We start from the raw sequence: 22,283 nt of genomic DNA, 5'->3' as shown, positions 1-22,283 counted from the left end.
AGGGTTGATAACAGCTTAGAGTTCAGTTGTGCTTTATTTGTTGCCACAAGTACAATCACAGAGCTGCTCCCGAAAGTGTACTAGAGGTCACATGGCAGTCACACAAGAGGCAAAGACTATCATGGCTAGTTCACTGGCTATGCTACTCAGTGGCTTTTTAAAAATAAGTGCACGCATAAATCCCCATATACTGCAGGAGAATGTGTGATCCACACTCTGTAGGGTTAAATGATTATTAGCTTTTTTTTTACTAACAACAAAACACCTTTTTTGCCTGATTCTGACATTGAAGTGACACATTAAAAAAACCACAAATGTAGTGCATCTGAATCTGAATCCCCAAAGTCAACAGCCTAATGTAGTTACTTTGACTTAATTAAGCTGCGTGTCTAATCAAGACAAGTATAAGTGCTTTTTTTTTTTTTTTTCTTTTTTTTTGCAAATAAGCTGGTTTTATCCAAAACAGTTGTCAAGGTAAAGCCTGTTCTTTCCTGTTCTTGGTGGTTAACCATCTGCTCCTGCTTGCGTTTCAATTCAGTTGCATTCCTGTTGCCCAAATAAGGGCCCAGGGTGTTCCTAACATTGAAAACTAGGAGCCATTTTTTAAGTTCTCTCCAGACAGTCTTATATTGAACATACTTTACTGCTGTCCATGTATAGTCATAAACAAGGACCTCAGCATTTTCTTGAAGCACAAAAAATTTTCTCAACAGCAGTATCTTCATTCATAAATTAGCAGCTATATCCAACAAATCAAAAAATATGCAAAATCACCATGATATCTACATTAGTTGAATTTTTTTCCTTTATGTTATTGTACAGAAGACCACGTGCAAAGCAAACAATTTCTGCAAGTACAGTTACAGAGAAACAATTACAATTTACTTATTGCTGCTATATCCAATGCTGTTTTCTTTCACTTTCCCTGTGTGCTGTGCTTGAATTGTGAGGATGATGAAATTATGCAAATGTAGTAGTACATCATGTTACTGAACTCACTGTGAGCAGTATTATCCTCGCTGCCTGCAGTAACACCCAGGAAATACTTCTCCTTTCCCAGAGCATTTTGTTCATTGCCTTATCCTCTCAAGAGAAATGCAATGCAAGGGTCATTTGGAGGACACAGACAAGCTGCCCCTGGATGTTCAGCCTGCCTTTTTAGGAGAGTTACCTGTGAGCTACCACTGCGGAAGTTTTAGGCCTCTTCTTTTCACAATGACTCTTGTCTGCAGACTGCATATGTAAGTGGCTTTTAGAGCTGCAAACAACAGGGATAACTTATTGGGGTGTTGGGCTCATTGTCACACAGTCATGCAGGAACAACTCATGCAAGGAGGATGCATGCAGGCACAACACAGATAAGTGGGAGCATGAGGGAAGAGGAGGAAGGACCTTCCTTTCTACCATCTGGGTGGAGCTTCCCTTGCAGTTTGCAAGTACTGATCAACTTTGAGAAAGAATGAAGGTGAGTCATTTACTACTCCAAGCCTCATTCACTAGGAGCTAGGAGTAAAAGGAAAAGGAAAGAGAGGCTAGGTCCTCTGATCATAAGACTGAACCTTTTAACCGGAAGCTATCATGCTAACAAGAACTTCAGTCACTTGGACATGGCTCCTAGCCACCTGAAGGATTAAAATAAAAATTGCAATGGGATGCTTGGCAAAGAATATGATAGTGAAGATCCTGATGCATAGCAACGCTGGCCTCTTCACCTCCTGAAGTTGTCCATCAGTCTTCTAGGTGGAGGGAGTTCAGAGGATTGAAGGAGTCAAAAACCACACATACTCACTGTGATAACAGGAGCAATGATCATATTCAGAGCTGAGAAAAACTCTTGGTTGAAGACATGGAATTAACTTAATGACTGGCAATGTAATCCACCTCAATTTATCCTTCTGTATGTGTTCTTGTAATGACAGAAAACCTGTGGTGTAAAGCTAGGGATAAGCACATTTCAAAACTATAGGAAGTGGGACTACTTTTCACTAGCACAGTATAAAATGGAATAATGTTTTCTTGATGTGAGAAAGGAACTAATCATACCATGGAGAAGCATTGCTACAGAGTCGTGGGCTAGCTATGATTTTGTGCATCCCTGAGAGAAAATGGTAGCTGTTAGCCACTTGCTCATGTCTACTTGTTCTTCACAGTCACTTCTCCATGTCCTAGCTCTGTGCTCTTGTCATTGCTGACATACTTATTCCATGTCTTAACCTTTCTTCTTACATGCCTGCAGGAAGCCTGAATATGAGCTCACATTAATGACACATAAACTCAGTACTTTGAAACTTTGTCAGTTGTCTAAATTCAGTAATTCATACAAAGCTTGCTTACACTTTGTTCTTAAAAGGACCTTAACATCATGAGCAGATGGGTCAGTAGGACTGCTGACTGTGAAACAACAGGCGAAGTCTAACAGATCAAGCTGAGGAAATACTGACAGTGAATTCAATTTATACCAGTGTTACCTCTAATCATTGGCTTCAAAGCCTTGTCTGGGTCATGTTCACTTGGGCAGCTCAACCCATGCCCTTCGAAGCCTCTAACATTCTCTTCTGTATTATCACTGTTATTTACAGTTATTTTCAGTAATGAAACATCCCTGAGTGGCATAGAGTGCAACGTTCGCATCAAGCAGTGATTGTCATTTACGAAGCGTGAAACTTAAAGAGTAAAGATGAGGACGGGGCCTCCAGTATGCTGTTCCTAATGGATGTCAGAGACAGGATTTAGTTTCTAGAGTGTAGGCAGAAGGTGCTGGGACAAGCTGGTAGGTGTAAATAGACTATGATTTTACGGCCAGGGAAAAGCAAGCTGCTCTGTCTCAGAATTCCGTTTCACACATCCTTAGACATAATGAATTGGACAAAAAAAAATATTTTGTGTTTCAGTTTGATCTTATGTGCTATATTCCTGGGATGTCCAAAAGACAATGACTGAAAATAGGAATCACCTTCCAGGCTGGACCTTAGCTCTTCTGGAAACAGCAGAACCAATGCAGAGTCAGGAGGGAGGAGGAGGATTGGGGGAGCCTGAACATCTTCCAAATGATGTTTGAAACTCAGCTTCAGAGGGGTCAAAAAGTCAACAGGGAAAGGAGCCATCAGCTGCACATCTCTAGCTAAGCTGCCGGACCAGTTTGTGAGACTGCTGCAATCTTAAAGAAGCTCGTACAGCCTGGTAGAGGGAGGCCAAGAGGCTCACACACGGGAGCAGCTTTGCAGCCTTTTTGTGTAGAAGTTGTTACATCAGAAACCCTGCAAACTGTCCCAAAGGGAAACACACCCCTACGCAATCTGGCACGGTGAAACCGAACAAAGAAAATCACATAACAAAGCTCACCTTCATGGGCAGCTCTGGTAGCTGCTCCACCTCAGCACCATAACCTGGAACAGGTACTGAAACAGCACAGGTGTCCAAGGTGCAGCAGGAGAATAAAGTGACCCCTGTGAAACTGGGCTGAAATGGACAACATGGAGCATGAAGTCAAGGCATTCAGGAGAGCCTTCTGCTCTTCTGCTCAACAGAGCTCAAGAGGGACCTCTTAATGCCAAGGGCCCCCAGTCTTGCTATCCGTTGAGAAATGCCCCAATTTTTATTGACTTTACTTAGAGCTAAGTGTCTGACAACTTGCAGAATCAGTTCATTAAAGCTGTTCATTCACAACCCAATCAAAAACTGTATGTTGCTTTCAGAAACAGGTTTTCTCAACTGAGGTGTCTTCTACTACCATGTTTCTGTTCTAGCAATTTCCATTAGAAGGAAATATGAATCTTAAAATTAATTCTTTATAAAAAGAGCAGGCAAGAGAGATATTTACAGCAAAATTAAGTCTTTGTGGTAGTATAATGAACACTGTACATCCGCTTCCTCAATGCCAAGGGTAATTTAGCATAATATGACTGAATTACTGGAGAGCAATGCTAGAAGTAGTAGATTCAATACATGCTTTAAATATATGCTTTAAATATGCTTTTGTTACAGGTCCCAGGTTAATCAATATTAAAAATGTGTCTCGTTTGAAAAGTTTGTCACTAAAAAAATCAACAAACATATCCAGTTACTACAGAAAAAAGATGTGACAAATTTTAGTTTTAGACACTTATTTGAAAAGTTTCAGGTTTTACCGTGAAATATGCAAGGCCAAAAAAAAAACTAAAATGAAGAACTAATATTGTAAATTGTTGAGTTATTTACTAAAATTCGTGTTATTTTATCCTTAAAAGTCCATGGACAACTTGAATACAACTTGAAGTCCAATATCAAGAAATTGAAATTTTGAGGGTAAGGGACTGTGTCAGCAACACCAATCACAAAAATCCAGCCTGTGGCATATGATCATCATGTGTTGTTCTACACTCAGTCAATGAAGGACAAAAGAGGTACTATACCTATGTGGCCAAGTGACAGAAAATTAAACAAAACCTAACTGTAGTTGCCACAGCACAGTTCCATAAACAGTGTTTGAAAATGACTTTTCATTTTCCAAGTAAACCACAACACTATTTGCTCAAATCCTGTATTAATAGTAACAAAAATTTGTTTGGCAATACATGAAAATCTTGGTAGAGGTTATTGCCTACCAACAACAATGAAGATCTTGTATGGCAGAGTATTAGAAGTTTTAGGACAAAAGCCAAGAATCCATTTTTATTTCTAAACAGGATATTTCTACCTTTGTGGTCTCTCACAAGTTACTTAACCTTTTTTCTTCCATTGCCACATCTTTAAAATGTGATCATAATCACTACTGATTGGAAAGATCATGACATTGTAGTGATATAAGAATAGTGCTTTAAAGATTAAAGGCCCTGCAGATAATGATTAGTGTCATTTTCACTGGTGACTTCCGTTTAGTTATCTTGCCTGAGAAGTAATTCAAAAATCCCAAGAAGTGATTAGCTTATTAGAGAAGAAAACAACATTTTCAAGATGTAACACACAATTGTGAAGGACTATTTATAAACATGACAAACCTCTTTATTAAGCAGCACTACGAACAATAGTATTTATCACTTATTATATATTTCTATGGGTTTGCTAAATATATACTTTTGATATACTGTAAATGAATTTATAAAATATTTCAAACAACATGTGTTCTTGTGTTGGGAAATCAAGAAAAACATGAATCCCCTGCAATTAAAATTGAGCACTTCTAGAGTTCAATATGACTCAATTTTTCCCCTGATAAATCTACAGAAATATTATGTAGACATTAAGTTTTGATAGACACATACTTGAAATTTGGGATCCCTTTCTTGGATTTCCCATACAAAATGGGCTGCAAACAGGTAAATCACCATATAAAGGAATGTCAGTCTTCCAGTTAGACTGGTATAAAGAAGCATCAAGAGAAGTGTTTTATTATGTTAATTGAAGACATTTTAAGGTAGTCACTAGAGAAATGTGCTCTGAATTTGGAGTAAAAAAGGCAACTTTAGTAACTGCTGTTCTATAGCATTAAGCAATTTTGAAGATTATGTCATTTGCCATGAAATACAACTAAATTTGCTGGACAGATTTTTTTTTTTCTAAGTTGTAATGGACCTGCACAGAAACATTTATTAGCTGAGAGTTTGTAGCTACTCTTGTACCTGTTCTAGCATTGCTAAAGCAGAACAAACAAATTGTGATATTCTCTAGACTTGATTCTGCCACAAAATACATATACAAACTTGCAAACTGACTGATGGAAGGCAAGGGAGAACTCCGCAAAGTACTTGAAATAGCCTGTGAATTATCTGCTCATGCAGAAAAGAGAAGCCTGAGACCAGAGTCACACAAGGCATTAAGTTATCACTACAACAGACTGATTTTCTTCACCCACCCCTGGGCCCATCTGTGTCCCTGTGGGCTCCCTGTGACACTGCCCCTCCATGAGCCTGGCAAACAGGCAGGTCCTTTATGCTTCCCCTTGCCTTGCCTCAGATTGCACTAGCTTCTGCGTGGTTTGAAATAAAGAAACATATCTACTTGTGATCCTGCCTTCACTTCCTTTCTTCTCTACTGCACAATGAGTAAAAGGGTGTTAGAGAGATGCAGCAGAAACTGAATCCCTCTTTCAAAGCTAAACCGTCTGTGTTTTGTACTACTGGTAGAATGCAGATACATTAATAATGACTGCTGATTAAACTTAATTAATCCACAAGATTAATTCCATGGCAGCCTTCCACTCCCCTCTGTGTTTGCCTTTGGTTTTGCAAGCAAATGCACATACAGTCAATTCAGAGACAGACAAATAGAAAGCTCCAATCCTTTGCTCCACTCCTGAAATGCATCTAAAATAAATCCTATATGTGCATGTATATATACAGTTATATACATACAGATTTATACATACATATCTGCATGTGTTTAAAACATACACAGATGTATGAGTGTAATGGAAACCATCAGTCCCATCTAGATGATGACTGTCAGAAACAGTGACAATTACACTGTTGTCTGTAGTAACCACGGACTTCACTCACTTCTTACTTCCTCCTTCCCTCCTTTCCTTCCTCTTCAGAGACACATTTTAGGCTTGCCATGGTTTTCACTGAGTTTACTACCTATCTTTCTAATGAGTTCAACAAAAACAAACCAAAACTTGAAGCTACTTTTCAAAGCAGTATATATAAAACAAAATCATGTATGAAATCACAAAAATGTACATATGGGATTGTCTACATTTTTACTCAATGTTTCAGATACTTTACTGAGATCAGGTCCTACTATGTTCACTTTTATATATGTTCCATCCCTGTAACAGTGAGAAAATTAAAAAAAAAAAAAAATCCTATTCCTCTTTTCACTAAAACCATCCAGACAAGGCTTTTGTACCATTGATACATTCCTGATGTTTGATTTACACACAGCACACATGCACTACATTACACAAATCTCAGAAGTGATCCTGTCATTACACATTGGCAGCTGACAATTTAACTCTGGCAAAGCAAATCTTGATTGCCCAAAGTAAATCTAATACATTATTTGGAGAAATGTATGAAATACATGACGGCTGGGTTGAGCATCCTTTAAATGTAGGCATGTTATTTTAAGTTACAGCATGTATGCAGATAATGCATACATACGTATATACATACATACACGTATATATGCATATATATGTGAGTGTGTGTGTCTTCCATATATGCACCATAATCTCCAGGACAGCTACAAATTTCCACATGCATTAAACTATCTAAAAACATAGAAGTAGGCAGTCTAATAAGTGGAATTTTCTTAAATTATATTTTAACAATAAACAGCAAGAGTAATACTGCAAAGTACTGCTCTATTATCATGTTTATCCACAATAAAGTTCTAGGAACAGTTGTCTCCCAAAACATCCCCCAATAAAAGTAAATTAAAAAAGAAAGGTAACACCCAGTGTCCTATATTTGTATATTCATTGTCAGTTCAAAAATTAAAAAAAAAAAGAAAAAAGAAAAGTAAACAAAAGAGAAAAAAGACATCCCCACTCAGAGTTGCATATTTACATTCTTCAAACTGTAGCGGTGAAAAATAATTCTATTAAGTGCAGGACATTCCTAGTGTTGCAGTAGTGACATTTTTAATAATTTCTTCATGAAAACATTTCTCTTTGTCTTACTAGTGATGCATTCCATGACTACGTGAAAATTCTATTATCCCCTTCACTTGCAGCCAGTGGTTGAGTCTGGATTGAAAAGCTCCTTGTATAATGGAGGAAACAGTGTGTTCACTATGTCTGGATGAGATTGCTTAAATACCTGCAGTTTCTCTCCGTGCAAGTTGCAAAGTGCAGTAATCGTTGGTATCTTGGCTATTAACTGTAAGACATGAAACAAAAAAAAGGAAGAAGGTGGAAGCATATTTTGTATAAATTACACTTTCCAAAACAAACTATGTTAGCTTTTTGCTGAGTAACTGAAAGCGATACTCTAAGCTCCATCAAAACCCACCCACAGGACTAGACATTGTTCTTACTGTAAGAGCCTAGAAACAGCTGCCCCCAAAGTTTTAGCCAAGGGCATCTAACAAGGAACAGTCTCAACGAGAACATTTTTAAGAGAGTCACATTCTTTAACGGGTATGAATTAAAATTATTGGTATACTGAACAAAAAATGGAGTAAGAGGCAACAGGGACAAGAGTCAGACAAGCCTCTACACATGGCAGAAACACAGTGCATTTCTTTTAGCTTACATTAATGTGGCAATACAGAAATGGCTGCAGAAAGAGAGGAGTCATGCTTGAGGACTGCTTGGTATTTTGTTTAAAGAACTTACCTTTGTCAATGTCTCCTCGTCGAGGTGGTTCTTCTGAATAACATGTTGAAGTGCAAAGTAAATCTTTTCCTGAAGCTTCTGGACCTTCCTTGGCTCTATTAACCAGGCTCGATCTGAGAAAAGGGAAAAGCAAAAGTTAAAGAAAGTTAAACATGTGCATTCTCATGCTGCACACTGGGTACTGTGCAGGCAAATATCCACAGGAATTGTAAATCTCACAAGGGAGGACTGCATCGTAATTAAAGACATGGTTTCAGAGGTAAAATGTCTTAACCCATTAAAGGATCACCTGAGCACTTAATTAACACATACAAAACATACAGGAACCTAGTGTTGGCTCTGCATCTACTTGTTCAAAACAGGATGCTAGGCATAAAGATAGGAACAGAAATGAAACATGGCTCAACATTTTATTATTCTCTGTTGGTACAGTCAGTGTTCTAATTTCATACTGGCTAGGTGATAAACATGTCATGTTATCTCAATGTCTTGATACATAAATAATAAACTTGCTGATCAAAACAGTTCTTTGAAAATAAGATAATTATTCAAACATTAATATATCTCATTAATTACTAGGCTAATATTTTGAGAAAAAATATATTCTAAATAAAAATAAAAGGCTTTCTTCAATATAATTTTTCAATAATTCAAAAGAATTGTAAAGTGCAAGTTCCTCATTATTTAAAAATGTTCTCTTCTTAAACAACCCAAAATACAAGATAATCTGGAAGAATAACAGCAACACAGTTGTTTTAAAACCCATATGGTTCTACTGGACTCAAATCCCACTCGCAGGAGACTGTCCTTACGATCTGTATTTTCACAAGTCATAGGTTCTGGAGAAAACACACAGAAAGAGAAGCAGCAGACCCCAAGACAATCCAAACCCATTCATGCAGTGTGCTTGCAGCATCACAGAACCTTCTGTTTTCCTACGATGCAAAGTATTTTATTCTCCCTCAATCCAGACCAATTCTTGGCATAGATTTTAGCTTTCATATGGGAAATAGGAAAACTTCTTTTATCACAGGCATGAATCTTCATGTACACATTGAAAAATTCAGGAAACACCCCTTTCACTTTTCTTTCACACACTACCCATCATTAAATAAGTCACACAAATGAATTTAGTTAACCACTTCAATGAACACACATGCCACACAGGCTGGAACTGAGCAACATCTCATCCTAGGAGTAGAACAATTCTGCCATTTGTCTGACTGTCCCTGGGGAGGGATATATGGAAAAGAGTTGGTTGTCAAGTACTGTGAAAAGGAAAAAACCAAACCTCAACTACTTAACAGATGATCAGGAAAATAAAATAGTATTTTGTAAACATTAGAGAACTGTGTTCCCTGAAAGTAAGCCAACGGATCCTGTGCTATCAGTGGCCATAGAAATAGAATTAGCTGAGAACACATGCACTTTCTACACAATAAGCACACAATTATGATTAGACTTAACAGGTTAGGTGCCAAACTTTATGCTATTGCAAAACCTGGTCTTTAAATAGTGTTAAATTAATGCTTATTGTGGCAGACTGGAGCTAGAGATATTTACCATAGAGACCAATCCCTAAAGGTTTACCTTTCTTCTCAAGAATAAGGTTAAAAATAGACAGAGGTGGTTGAAAGACAGGTTCATCACTCACCTGTCATGAAGCATGCTGTATATTACACAAGAGTTCTTGAATTCATGACAAGAGCTAGTTAAACCTTTTTAATGGATGCTAAGTTTATCTCCCAAATGTGGTTCCTGCCACCTGAACACCATCTGTAAATTTGCCTGGAATTTCAGAGGTAACTCTAGCTATATTCACAGAAGTGCAGGAAAAAGTCAGTAGATCAGTGACCACCTTTAAAGGACACAAGAAGCAGCGATTTAATAGTGTACTTTTTCTCCTGGGTTTTGAACTTGTCCATCTTCAAAGAGTATGCTGTCCACTAGACTAGAGAACAGTGTAGGAAAGAAGATGAGAGACAGCTCAGAAACAGACAAGATCTGCTTTTGCCAAAAGGAAGATGGGAAGAAGGAAAATGCCAAGTCAAAGTCTCAGGAGAGGGACTGGCACAAGGGAGCAGCCATGTTCCTGCCTTACCACATGCCTCTTTTGTATGTTTAAAGGTGGAAATGCCTCTGCAGCACTTACTGGATTTGTACAACATTTCAGCTTTTGAAATCACAAATCAAGCTAGAGAATCACCTTCAAGCAGTGTGGTTGTGTTCATCATGAAATGGAAAATCTGGATTTGTGCTCTAAATTAGATGGAAAATGGATGAGACAATGTCCTTTGCAAGATTTGCAAAACTACTGATGGATGTTACTCATGGATGCCCTTCTCAGGTGCCCTATTCCCAGTGGACTGCTCTGGTTTCTGTAAGGGGCCTAAACACAGAGATGAGGCTGCAAGAACTTCAGAAAAGAAACCTGAATAAGAGTACTTCCTATGCAGAATCTTTGTACGCTTGTATTAGTTAATGAAAGGACTGGTGCAGGAACTTCTGTGAAGCAGTGCTTTATTTTTAAATTTTTAAATTTGTTCCCATGATGAAACTCTTTATTGTGAAGGAACCAGAACATCAAGTGTGGAAGGAAATATTTCTTTCTCTATTGCTTATGGAAGAAAGATTGCTTTCACTCATGCACATGCTCCTGCAGCCCATAATTTCCTTCTTGCTGTGTCTTAGGACTAATTACACATGCTCACACACTACAGTCTGCATACACCAAACACTTTTGTTCCATTTAATTTTATTTTATTTTAGCTAAAGCAATAGGAGATGTTGCATGTATCCTCTGGCTTGCAAACTAAAGGGACATATGCAGAACTGCAGAAATTAATCAGAATTTTGGTTCCACCTAATTTTTCCAACAGCTAGCACCCTCTGCCACCCACCCAGCTTTGATCTTTTCAGACTGAGAGAGTAATGATGGGCAGAGACCCATCGGGACATTGCTGTCCCAGAGAAAGTCAGGACATCTGGGGGGGTAGTGCAGAGGCAGCTCTCACACCTACACACAGTGGGGACACCTTTGAGGTGGAAATCGTCAATGTTTGGAGGGTTGTAGGTGCAATATTTTGGTGTAATCCTATGAAGAGTCACTGGCTCAACTATTTCACTTCTGAGCAGACAGTGGCAAGAACTGTTCAAATGGAAAAAAAAAGGAGTAAAGTCCTTTCAGTAGGTGTTGTTAATGATGAGAAAAATATGTTGACACCATCTGTGATAGTCTAATTCTGACTAAAATAATCTCAAACACAGATGTGCAAAAGCGCAAGGTGACCTAGAAGTCTTCAGCAGAAAAAGTTTGAAAAATGATTTTTTTTTTTTTGTAAGGCTATGTAAGAGGTTAGCCTTAGATGAAAATGTGTGTCTACATTCTCTGAAGCATATTTAAAAATTACATACTAAACTGTGAGCTTGTATACTAGATCCACCTTCTGAGTCAACTTAAATCACAAAACAGACCTCCTCTGTGGTCAGCCAGCCATCACTCCCTTAAATGCATACTTGCCTATGTAGAGTTATGATATATGAAAACATGAAAAAGAGCATGTTGCACTTCTAGTCACTACCTCTCACCTGGAACTAAGTTCAGACAGGACTGCTCACCAATGTTTACTGTTTGCATTCTCATTCCCAAGAAAAGAGCCCATCACAGTTATGGACTATATAACCTACTCAGGGTGGTGATTTTTTGCTCCCTGAAAAAGCTGAGAGAATATGCACCTCTTGAGTAACATGCTTCTTTTCACATGGCCTGGAGGAAGGCCAGCCTGCATTTCTTGTCTGTACAATCCTGCTCCATGTTTGTTACACTTAGGATCTACCTCCAGTATATGTAATTCCTGATGCTATATTTGCGTAATTCAGGCATTCTTCCACTGCCTAATATGTTGCTTAACATTATTTGATGCAGCTTAAACAGCTATTTAAGTATGTAAAAATAGAGGTGAATAAAGAGGGAAAAAAATCAGTGTTTGGAATGAAAAATTACCTGGTGATATCAGAACAGCAGACGAAAACAAGGCAATCTCCTCCTCAGTCAGCTGTAAGGAACATAAATTCTTTGCGAAGTCAAATGCTTCATTTACCAGATCGTCAGAACCTGCAGACCAAAGAGAACAAAACCAATGCTAGAAATCAGCTTTTCAACCTGCAGGGATTGTTTTGGTGTCAGAAAAAGTTGTTCCTGAATTTCTGTACTGTTAAAGCAAGTGCTTTTTATTAACTACTGACATTCCACCGAACCTGAAAATGGCACTAAAATGTACACTGAGGCAAAAAAAAAAAAAACAAACCAAGAATTAGGATGAAGGACAAAAATTGCACAGATATCTTAGAAGAGAGTACTCTTTTCCCTTGCTCTGAGGCAAAAATTGGTATTTCTAAACAGGTATCAAACCTAAGGAGGAGGAAAGACCAACCCTAAATAATATTCATATATAATTTCACTAACAGTACAAATGTTTATGAAAATTTGCAAAAGTATCATAAAGGTAAAAATAAATCAACCAATACATATTCATAGATGCTTTGAACTTGTAAACTAGTAGTATGTTTATGATACACACAAAGAAAAAAATATATATGATAAATATATACATTTGAAGGCAGTATCTCTCTTTGAGTTTGGTCCTGTACCAATTTCTGATAATATCAGTCCGATGGATGCACAAAACACAAACATTTCACTATTAACATTTCAGGTAGCACTAAATATCATGTTCAGAAACCAAGTAATTTTTTCAGTACATGAATTTAAATGAGTTTACTTAAAAGTTTTAGGCAGAACCATATTTTCAGCAAGTTGTAAAGGCTCATTATTTTAGTCTCCTCATTCCTGGGGTTAAAACTGCCTTCTGCAGGACACCATTAGTGGGAGGGATTTAATACATCAAGCGTAACTGAACAGTAAAGATAAACAGCTTGGCTCCTGCCATAAATGCATGACTCATCAAAACTTCAGAAGGCAAGAAATCTATTTGGAAAAACCTCCTTGCTGTTCTTTTTTATTAGAGAAAAACACCTATCATTGCTAGCAGCTAATGGAGTCACCTTTTTTTTTTCTTTTTCTGTTCCAACCTGGGCATTTGGAGACTTGGGGATTCAACATTTACTGGAGATTTCCACTGTGGATCACAACTCTTATAAAGACAAATTTCTTGCTATGTGGCTCATTGCAACTGGTTGAAAAAAAGAAGAGCAACATACCCAAAGCTTTAAACATTTGCATCCCTCCATACTTTCCTTCAAACAGAACAGTATTGTTAAGTGGGTTGAAGGCACGGCACATTCTCACCAAAACCACTTCCAAGCAGCCTAGCAGACAGAAAAAAGAGCAAAGGTACCAGGTATTATTGCCTAACATCAGAGCACAAAAATCTCAAAAAGATATTTATGAAGCCACCAGTCATTAAAAACACCAGAAGGGACAGACACCCTTTGAAGACATCTAGATTATACATCTATGAATGTGAGAAAAAATATTTCTGTCTGCTTTGAGTACAGGAAGGGGTCATTTCTGGTCCAGTCTAACCACCTTTTCTATAGGTTGACTTTTTCACCTTTTGCAGAATATTAGCAGCCTGAACTGAATCTGAAGTTAGATCTTGGACAAATAATTTCAGCTTGGAATACTTTATCCTGAAAAATAGGCATTTATTGAAACTCCTTTTTAATAGTTAAACTTTTTTTTTAAATAGCAAAAAGTAGATTCGTTTGAGGCCCCATAAAAAAATCCCAGCTTGTTTTGGTTGGAGAGGGAGAACACCACAAAGCATTTTTAGAAAGAATGTACAAGTTGAAGCGCTGCCAAGAGCACCCTTAAAATAGGTTTTACTTCTTGTTTGTTTTTCTTTTTCTTTTTTACCAGTTGTTGAATAGAGAGAGAAACACTTCTTTTTTTTCACTCCTTATTTCCTAACTGCAAAAATATGCAGTCGGGAAAGTGGAAGGAAGAATTTTAAGATCCCTTAACTAAATCCAGATCTGTAAGATGAACCCTGAATCTGAGGATACTTCTGCAGGCATGCTTTTGAGAGAAACATCCTCATTTTCTAACTCCTGGTCAGCATTAACAGCAGAAGAGAAAATAAAACTTGACATATTTTTATATGCTATAGCTTAACAATGTTTTCCAACAGTAGAAAACATTTTTTCTTCCTGAAGGTGCAGTTGTGTTGTTAGCTTTGCCAGTCAAATGAAATTTCCTGGGGGCCCACTGGTATTTGCAGAATTTTCAAAATTAGTATGAGACAAAAAAAAAAAAAGTTTTTATGCTATAACTCCCTTTTTCTAGGAGGTTGCCTCTGTGTTTCCTGTGTCTCTGTATCACTTCCCTTTGCAGCTGTTCCCATGATCAGAGCCCAGTCCTTTACCAAGACACAGTCATGGTGCTCATAACACCAAGCTTGTGGGTTTGATTCCCCTATGGGTCACTTAAGAGCTGGACTCAATGATCCTTGTTGCGTCCCTTCCACCTTAGAATAGTCTGCGTTTCTGATTTTGCCACTGAGGTTAGCTCAGATGATTGGAGTATGGTGTTAATAATGCCAGGGTTGTGAGCTTGATCTCCATTTTAATCTCCAAAATCTGGCATCAACGATCACTGTGGGTCCCTTCCAACTCAGAATAGCCTGTGATTTCTGTGTATGGAGTGCTGAATCACACAGGCTTAGTGAAGAGATCTCTCTTCAAACAGAAGCACTTAAGTTTTAACAAGCTGCCTCACACAGCATCCTAGCTTTCACACATGGACAGAGCAAGAAACTGATATGACAGGGTAAATGTAGTTAATTATCAGCCATGGTTCTTGTGGTTCACTTAGTCATGCCATTTTGTCCTTCTGGGCTTGGCAGTGCTACTGCACAGTCACGATAAATCTTGTCAGGATTCTTTCGGAGGACAGAAATTACTGAGTCCCTTGATATGAAAGGAAAGCCTTTTTCCCCTTGCCCTTATGCACACACATGCAAACATGGCATGCAGAGAGAGCATGGCTTGAGCACACTGCCGTAATCTGCTCTCATTTATTCTGAAACCAACCGGCACCAGCAGGAATTTTCCCTCCTGTGCATTGGCTGTAGAGTATTTCTGTAGTCTCATTAAAAAGATTAAAGATGACCACAGAGGCAGGCCCCAGTGAGCTTGCCTTCACTTCATTAATGACAAGTGGAGATTTTACAGGGTGGAAGATGACTGATTCAACCACCTCAATTTTCAGGCTCCTTCTACCACATGTCATGTTGGAGACTGCAGTTTTTGCAATGGTTGTGTGCGTGTGTGTGTGTGTGTGTGTGTGTGTACTTAATAACCACAACTGACTGTAAAAGGAAGGGGATCAGAAGGCAGTAACATCATCATGGTGGAAAAATACAGCAAGGTTAATGTACTTAATGCAACAGACAGAAATTAGGGCTCGTTCAAAATTAAAATGATTTGCAGGGAAAGACAGGAGAGCACATTTCTAGGGTGCTGGGTACAAAACTAGTCTCAAGCCTCTGGTGTTTACCCACCTGACTTAAGAAGGAGAATTTGGTCATTCTGGCAGAGCTCCATGAAGCCTGTTATGCGCTTTGCAAACTCCACCACATACTGGATAGCATGGGTGATCTGAATGGCACACTGCTGCCACAGAGCTTCTCTTGTCTTCCAGGAAAACACACATGGAAAAGCAAAGCGGTGAGCAAGCAGGTATATCAGTGCATTAAGTTCTTCAGGTGGCCTTGAAGACAGCAGCACTCCCCACACTCCACCCCATGCCCAGGCAGAGCTAGCAGCATCTCTTTTTCTCTAGGTACCCAACACTTCTCATTAGAAGGCTGTTTTCACAAGCCATGGCCCCACTCATCTGAACTCTGGCATTGCCCCTTCAAAGGAGCAGAATGTACTGCCCAGTGTTAAGATGTGGTTATGATGTTGGCTTTTGTGAAGGACAGACTAATAGTGGCACAAAAAATGTGCACATTCCACAGCAGTCTTAGGCAAGAAGTGGAACAATGCTATTAATTTACTCAACAGAATATTTTTCCTAGTTAGAAACTTAAAATATATAATTTAAGTATCTGAATACAGATTACATAAAAATTTGGACTTCCTGATAATAATGTTCCTTGCACACACATGTATGCAAATATAAACGGATGTTCCTGGTTTCATGCCACAGCTCTGCAAACTATAGTGTGTTTTTATTCCTGCTAATACTGCATAGCCCCTCGGATTTCAAAGAACAAGCTGAAGTCTCTCCTGTGTCTTACAGGACCAGCTAATGTGCCAACTGACCGAAGAATGATCACTAATGAAGTCAGTGCAAGAGGCACAGAGATTTCTGCTGACAAAACTACATCTGAGGACGTGCCTGGGGAAGACAGACTGAGCTTGATCTGAGAATTGCAGGAGCAGAACAAAAAGGTAGGGCAATGAGATAGTTTTTCCACCCAACATTAGAAAGCTTCAGTTTAAAAGGTACTTTCAGTTTGTTATTATCTGCTGTTGTAAGTGACAGGTAACAGTGTTGTAACAAACAGGTGTTTGTTATTCACATAAAAAGCAGATTTGTTTTCAAAATTAAGGAAACAAGGTTATGTTGTCTAATTTTCTTAAAATCTTTACAACAGAGGATCCAATAATAATCACATTGAAGTTAATAGAATTTCTGCATGAGGCTTAGATCTGTAACAACCAACACAGAAAACTGGATTCCATGACCATATCTAAGCTTTAACATTACAAAGACCCCCAATATGCTGGAAAGCTGTTGCTTCTTTTTATGAAGTGTCACTCCTTTGCTTCTAGTAACCAATTCCCTAAAGATAGTGAAAAGTTTATTTTCACCTGTACGAATCTCAACAGTGTATTTTTGCCAAATAAATTACTCTGTTAACAATTTCGAGCAGAAGATAAAGCATATTACAGGATTGTACCTTGCTCTGGTAAACTTTTATTTCTTCATATGTGTGGGTCTGCCACGCTAGCTGATGTAATTCCTCCATTGTATATTGACATGTCTCCAAATGAGATTTAATGATATTCTGTGCAATTCGATCTGTGAAAAAGAGAATGAAAAATAAATTGCATGAAACAGTGAACAGTGATCTGCAACAGCAAAATGTTGAAAACAATGAAGTTGTTGGAAAATGCACATTTAGGAAAATTAATCTTTTCTTTTCAATGCTACCTTTATCATTTGTTTTTAATTTGGAAGTTGATTATTGCAAAATGTTTCAATATTCAACCCAAAGCCAAATGTTGATAAACAGTGGATCTGCAGACGAAAATAACAATGATTTTTGTGAAACTATACAGAATCTTCATTCTGAAAGTGATTTAATATGTTTAAATAAATTTCATTTGGAGACCCTGTTTACCCAATCGCTTTTGTCTGCCCCAAACCTATGCAGTAACTGGTGGACTCTTCTAGCCTGCAGAAGAGAAGGAAGACTGTTGTTGATTACGAACCCAGCAGGGTACCTCTTCAGGTTTTAGGCCACAACCTCTGCATGAAGGCAGTATCTCCCCTCCTGCTGTGTGTAGGTGTTTGCTTTCATTCCTCATTGTCCATTTCTTTCTAGTTCTACTAAAAAGAACTAATCTGCTGAACTCACTGGTCAGCATGTTTCAGAGCTGCCAGGTCTCTCAAATTGACTGACTGCTTGCATTTGCCATCAACATTTGCATTACCTTGGTGTGACTCATAAAAGAGTAAACAGGTCTCTCTTTTCTCAAGTTAATTTTAAGCTGCATCATTTTCTGAATGAATTTGATGAGCAAGAACATGGAGACTGGTTTTAGCAAGGGGTAAAAGCTAAAACTAGTATCCTGGGGTTTAGAAGGAGAGATGGAGGACATAAATCTCACACACAGCACTAAGCTACCTTAAAGTTTTTCTGAAAATGCAGCCTTAGAAACTACTTCACAACATGGAATGTAGGATACAAGCAGAAAAGAAAGCATTCAATGTTGCCCTGGAAACCCACTCAAACTATGAGTAAACTTCTTAGACAAGTATTTTAAAGCAGACCTTTGCCCTTAAAGCCACTTGAGTGGATTAAAAAAAAATTTCACAAAAACTTCCAGCATGAATTCATTAGAAGTTGAAATGTTGTGATAAAACATGTTACTGAAAACTGATCATTTCCTATTTTGCAACTTTGGGACCTACACATCTAATGAAACTCATTGCTTCAGCCTGGAAACTTTGCTTAAGCCAAACAAAGGAACAATGTTGAAGCCACAGAAGTGAACTGAAGCACTTACAGCAGAACCAGCGTTGCACAGAAAACATTTGTCAAAAAAGGGAAAAGGACATTGAAAATGCATTAGCCAAACCTGAGCATGGGAAATAGAAAGAACTAGGTACACCACTGTTCACTTGTTCAGCTCCTCAACAATTTGCATAGAGTGTGGTTCCAAAATAAATCTGCTTCTTTGTCCAACTACTGACTGAACTTAGAAACACCAGCAAGAAGGGAAGCTGAAAAAAGAATGCAGAAGTGCATGCTCCCTGTAAACACTGCTAGAAGAGTGCTATTTGAAGGACAGATGCCTGTGCTACTCACAGTTAATAAACTGAGACTCAGCAGAAAGGTGCTGAAGATAAAAAAGTTGCAGGTTAACACAGGAAAAATAAAACATGCTTAATTGAATTTGTGCAGGTACCCTTTTATAGGTCAACATTATCTTTAGGCTTCCTAATGGAAGAACTGACTCCAGCCCATAGGTAACTAAGAATGCATATTAACAGAGTGATCTACTCACTGTTCTTTTATGGAAGGTTAGATGGAAGTCTTAACCTTTGATGGTAAGACGTTGCATTTTATAATAAAAATCTGGAAGATAAATAGGCATTTCTCTTACAATAAATGTCTCATATAATTTCATATTACTGCATGACAGATTTCTAATCAGATAAAATGACCTGATGTCAACAATCTGAAAACAAGACCTTTTGATTTGACTGAGTTCAAAATATATTCCATTAGCAGTTCTACACCACTGCAAAGATCCTCAGCTCCCCCTCCTTTTTCTCAGCATCTATGTATTTACCTGAGAAACGAAGAGCTGAGATGCTCTGCAGGGCTTTCTAGGGATGGCATCCTGTGTTTTACCCCGTGCACCTTTTCCTTACGCTTATGTTGAGCTGGCATTAAAACCCATTTAGATGTGCAAAGGCCCGGGGCAATTGCAGCAAGCAGCAGCTCTGAATGCTGACATCCAAAGAGGAATCAGGTGCAAGACAGACTTGAAAATCTTGTGCCGCAGGCTAGGCAAGGCTGAGTGTGTGACGGAAAGGGTACACTGGGTCTCTGAGGAGAAGGGAACTGCTCATTCAGCAGAGGAGGCTGCTTGCTTACATTTTGTGCTAAGTCCCTGGAAGGACCTTTATGCAAATATAGCCTACAGCTGGGTGGCAGAGCTGACATGATGTAAAAAGTAAAAGAAGTATACACCCGTCTTGGCTTCTCAGATGGTCCAGGAACAGAAGATCCAGCACAGGCAGAGCAAAGAATGTCACTCTTAAGGGTTTCCACAGACCATGGCGTTTGTTTTTAACCCTGACATTTTCAGATTTTAGCATCTTTTTGCTAAAGAAGTTGGAATTAGTGCACATCTTCGCAAATCCCAGGGAGAATGACATTCCTAAACCACTGGTAACAATATAAATGACATCTGATGTAAACCTGTCCTATCACAGGTACAGTCCTGTACCCAAAATACATTAATTTCTGGGAGACCTGGCAGCTCTGAAATAAGCTGACCACCAAGTTCAGCAAGTTAGTTCTTTAGCAGTACTAGAAAGAAATGGACAATGGGGAAAGCAAGAGAACATCTACACACAACAGGAAGAAAAATACTGCCCTGATGCAGAGGCCCAAAACCTGTGGAGGTACCGTGCAGGGGTGATAATCTAATAAATAGCTATGCTCTCCAGGCTAGAAGAGTCCATTACAATTACTTCACATATCAAGTCTTGACTTTCAGTAGATTTTGTTTTCAAAAATCTTGGGCCATAGATTTCAAGTGTCCCCTATCACTGGGTAACTTGCATGTACACAACTAGAAATCCTGTTTGGATGAACTCCAAGGACTACAAAAGACAACTCTGACCTTGTGACTTCAATGTGAACTGCATTTCTACTGAAATATTGTCAGCTCCCATTTTACGTAAGTTACAGCAGGTTTGCTGTATGAAAAGGAAAACAAAAAGATTATTCTGGCCACATGGGTGTGAGAATCAGTCTGCAACATTTTATTTTCTACGGACCAACTGCTCCAACTATTGAGTGAAAATTAACAACTCTAAAGGAGAGGATCCCCGAAACTGGATGACAGTACACCACCAGCCTGTAAATGGCAGGATTTGTGAAGCTTATCTATCTGCTACAGTATGTAAACACAAATGTAGACTAGATGCTTTACTCCTCCCCTTTTGCCTATATACTGGGTTTATTACATTAGGGCTAAATCTCCTGTATTGATCACTTAATACATGAAAATCACAGCATATCCTGGCAGATTTACTCTGTCTGGGAAACATGGTCCACAGAAAATAATGTTCCCAAGTATCCAAACTCTGGTATACACTGGGATGTGGAAGCATTTGCATTAGACATCTTGATCTATATTTGAGGTTTTCTTAGCACTGGTAACTTGAATTTTTTTCTTGAAAAGTGGACACTTTTTCTAAAAATACTCTGCTTCATTAAAAAAAAATCTAGAAAGAAGTACTTGCTTTCAGAGAGATAAAACTTACTAAATCAAGGAAACTGTCAATAATTGTAATCAACACTTTCAAAAACCAGAAGTGCTCAAACAAAACACATAATGGGGTGTCCACTTATATTTCATTACTGTCCTGCATGTCTCTGGTTTTCTATAATGGCCCACTATTCTAGCTGTAGAGCCTCATTTGCTCTTAGAGGAGAAGGAAATCCAGATGGTGTTTGTTGGCAGGGCTAGAGAGCAGAAACCTGAGAGGTCAGGCTGGTCCCCACTCCACACAGCACAGGGTGTGTTGCCCTTCCTGTAGCAGGGCCTGGTGAGGCCTTGAGAGGTGCCAGACCAATGGGTAGATAATTTAACTGGAATTTATAATACAGCAGTTAAAAACATAGAAAAGTTCTATGTATAGGAGGAGATGTCCAGAAGAAGCTGAAAATTGTACATCATGAAGCTGAAGAGGACCACGAGAGATCCATGCTGGAAAGAAATGTTTTTTACATTTGTCCTGGCCTACCTAAAACTGAAGACAGAATCAAGAGAATTGATTCTGTGAGATTGCCTAGCGAAGTAGGCTATGCAGTGAAGTTACTGCAACAAACCTGATGCCTAGAGATGCATCAAACATCACCTAACCCTTCCCCTGTGACCTTCCATCCCTAGTGTCTGGGTGGGTAACAGGCATCACGTATGTGCATGAGGGACCAGTATGCTCAGTTTCACTGCTCATCAGCCACTGCCTTCGGGGGGGGGAAACATGGGACTGGGTTCCTCTTTTCCCTAAAGTTGTCTCCTTTGCCTACTGAGTAGTCACTTCTCCAAAACTTGTAGGAACTCAAGTGTCTGAGACTACTGCTTCACTTCAGTGGAGCTGGAGAGTAGCTAAAGAATCACTGCACAGTCCTGACAGAAGGACTGGGGAGACAGAAAGACCATAAAAGTCCTATTTGACCAACAAAACAGGCCAAAAGCATATGCTGCAAGAGAACAACAGCACATAAACTTCGGACTTTCTGTTTCCAGACTTGTTTGCTCTGGCAGGCTTCGCCCCCTGCCCCCCCTCCCCTGCAATGCCCTCCTTTTTCTTTTTCTCCTACTGTACTTTCTTATTTTAGATTTCAGGAGTTACCTCACAAAAGGCACTCTCTAAAGACTAAAATTGCTCAAACACTTATTGCATCTCTAGAGTAGGAATTGCTTAAATACAAGTACATAGAGAAAACTGAACACTGCAAACTAGATAGCAATCAAAATCAGCATATCACAGACCCACAGGGGTTCTACCATCAGCTGATAAATC

At 38.7% G+C, this 22,283-nt stretch overlaps 1 protein-coding gene across 2 annotated transcripts in view; it reads right to left on the bottom strand.

Annotated features, from left to right (window-relative positions):
• Positions 1–7,316: 7,316 nt before the first annotated feature.
• The window catches only part of RORB (RAR related orphan receptor B), a 127,089-nt gene continuing 112,122 nt past the window's right edge, over positions 7,317–22,283 (bottom strand). The window contains exons 5-10 of one of the 2 annotated variants that reach the window (XM_041422199.1): positions 17,188–17,309; positions 15,781–15,913; positions 13,478–13,585; positions 12,261–12,371; positions 8,258–8,370; positions 7,317–7,799 (exon numbers count right to left, since the gene is read on the bottom strand). In XM_041422199.1, coding sequence (XP_041278133.1) covers positions 7,644–7,799; positions 8,258–8,370; positions 12,261–12,371; positions 13,478–13,585; positions 15,781–15,913; positions 17,188–17,309 — 743 coding nt within the window. In that variant the 3' untranslated portion in view covers positions 7,317–7,643. The remainder of the gene's footprint in view (positions 7,800–8,257; positions 8,371–12,260; positions 12,372–13,477; positions 13,586–15,780; positions 15,914–17,187; positions 17,310–22,283) is intronic. The other variant, XM_041422198.1, reaches the window with a different exon arrangement.

This window comes from Onychostruthus taczanowskii, unplaced genomic scaffold, assembly GCF_017590055.1.
Source record: "Onychostruthus taczanowskii isolate IOZ18803 unplaced genomic scaffold, ASM1759005v1 scaffold72, whole genome shotgun sequence".
Lineage (NCBI taxonomy): Eukaryota > Metazoa > Chordata > Aves > Passeriformes > Passeridae > Onychostruthus > Onychostruthus taczanowskii.
The sequence above is the reverse complement of the archived record's forward strand: the minus strand, read 5'-3'. Positions and strand labels throughout refer to the sequence as shown.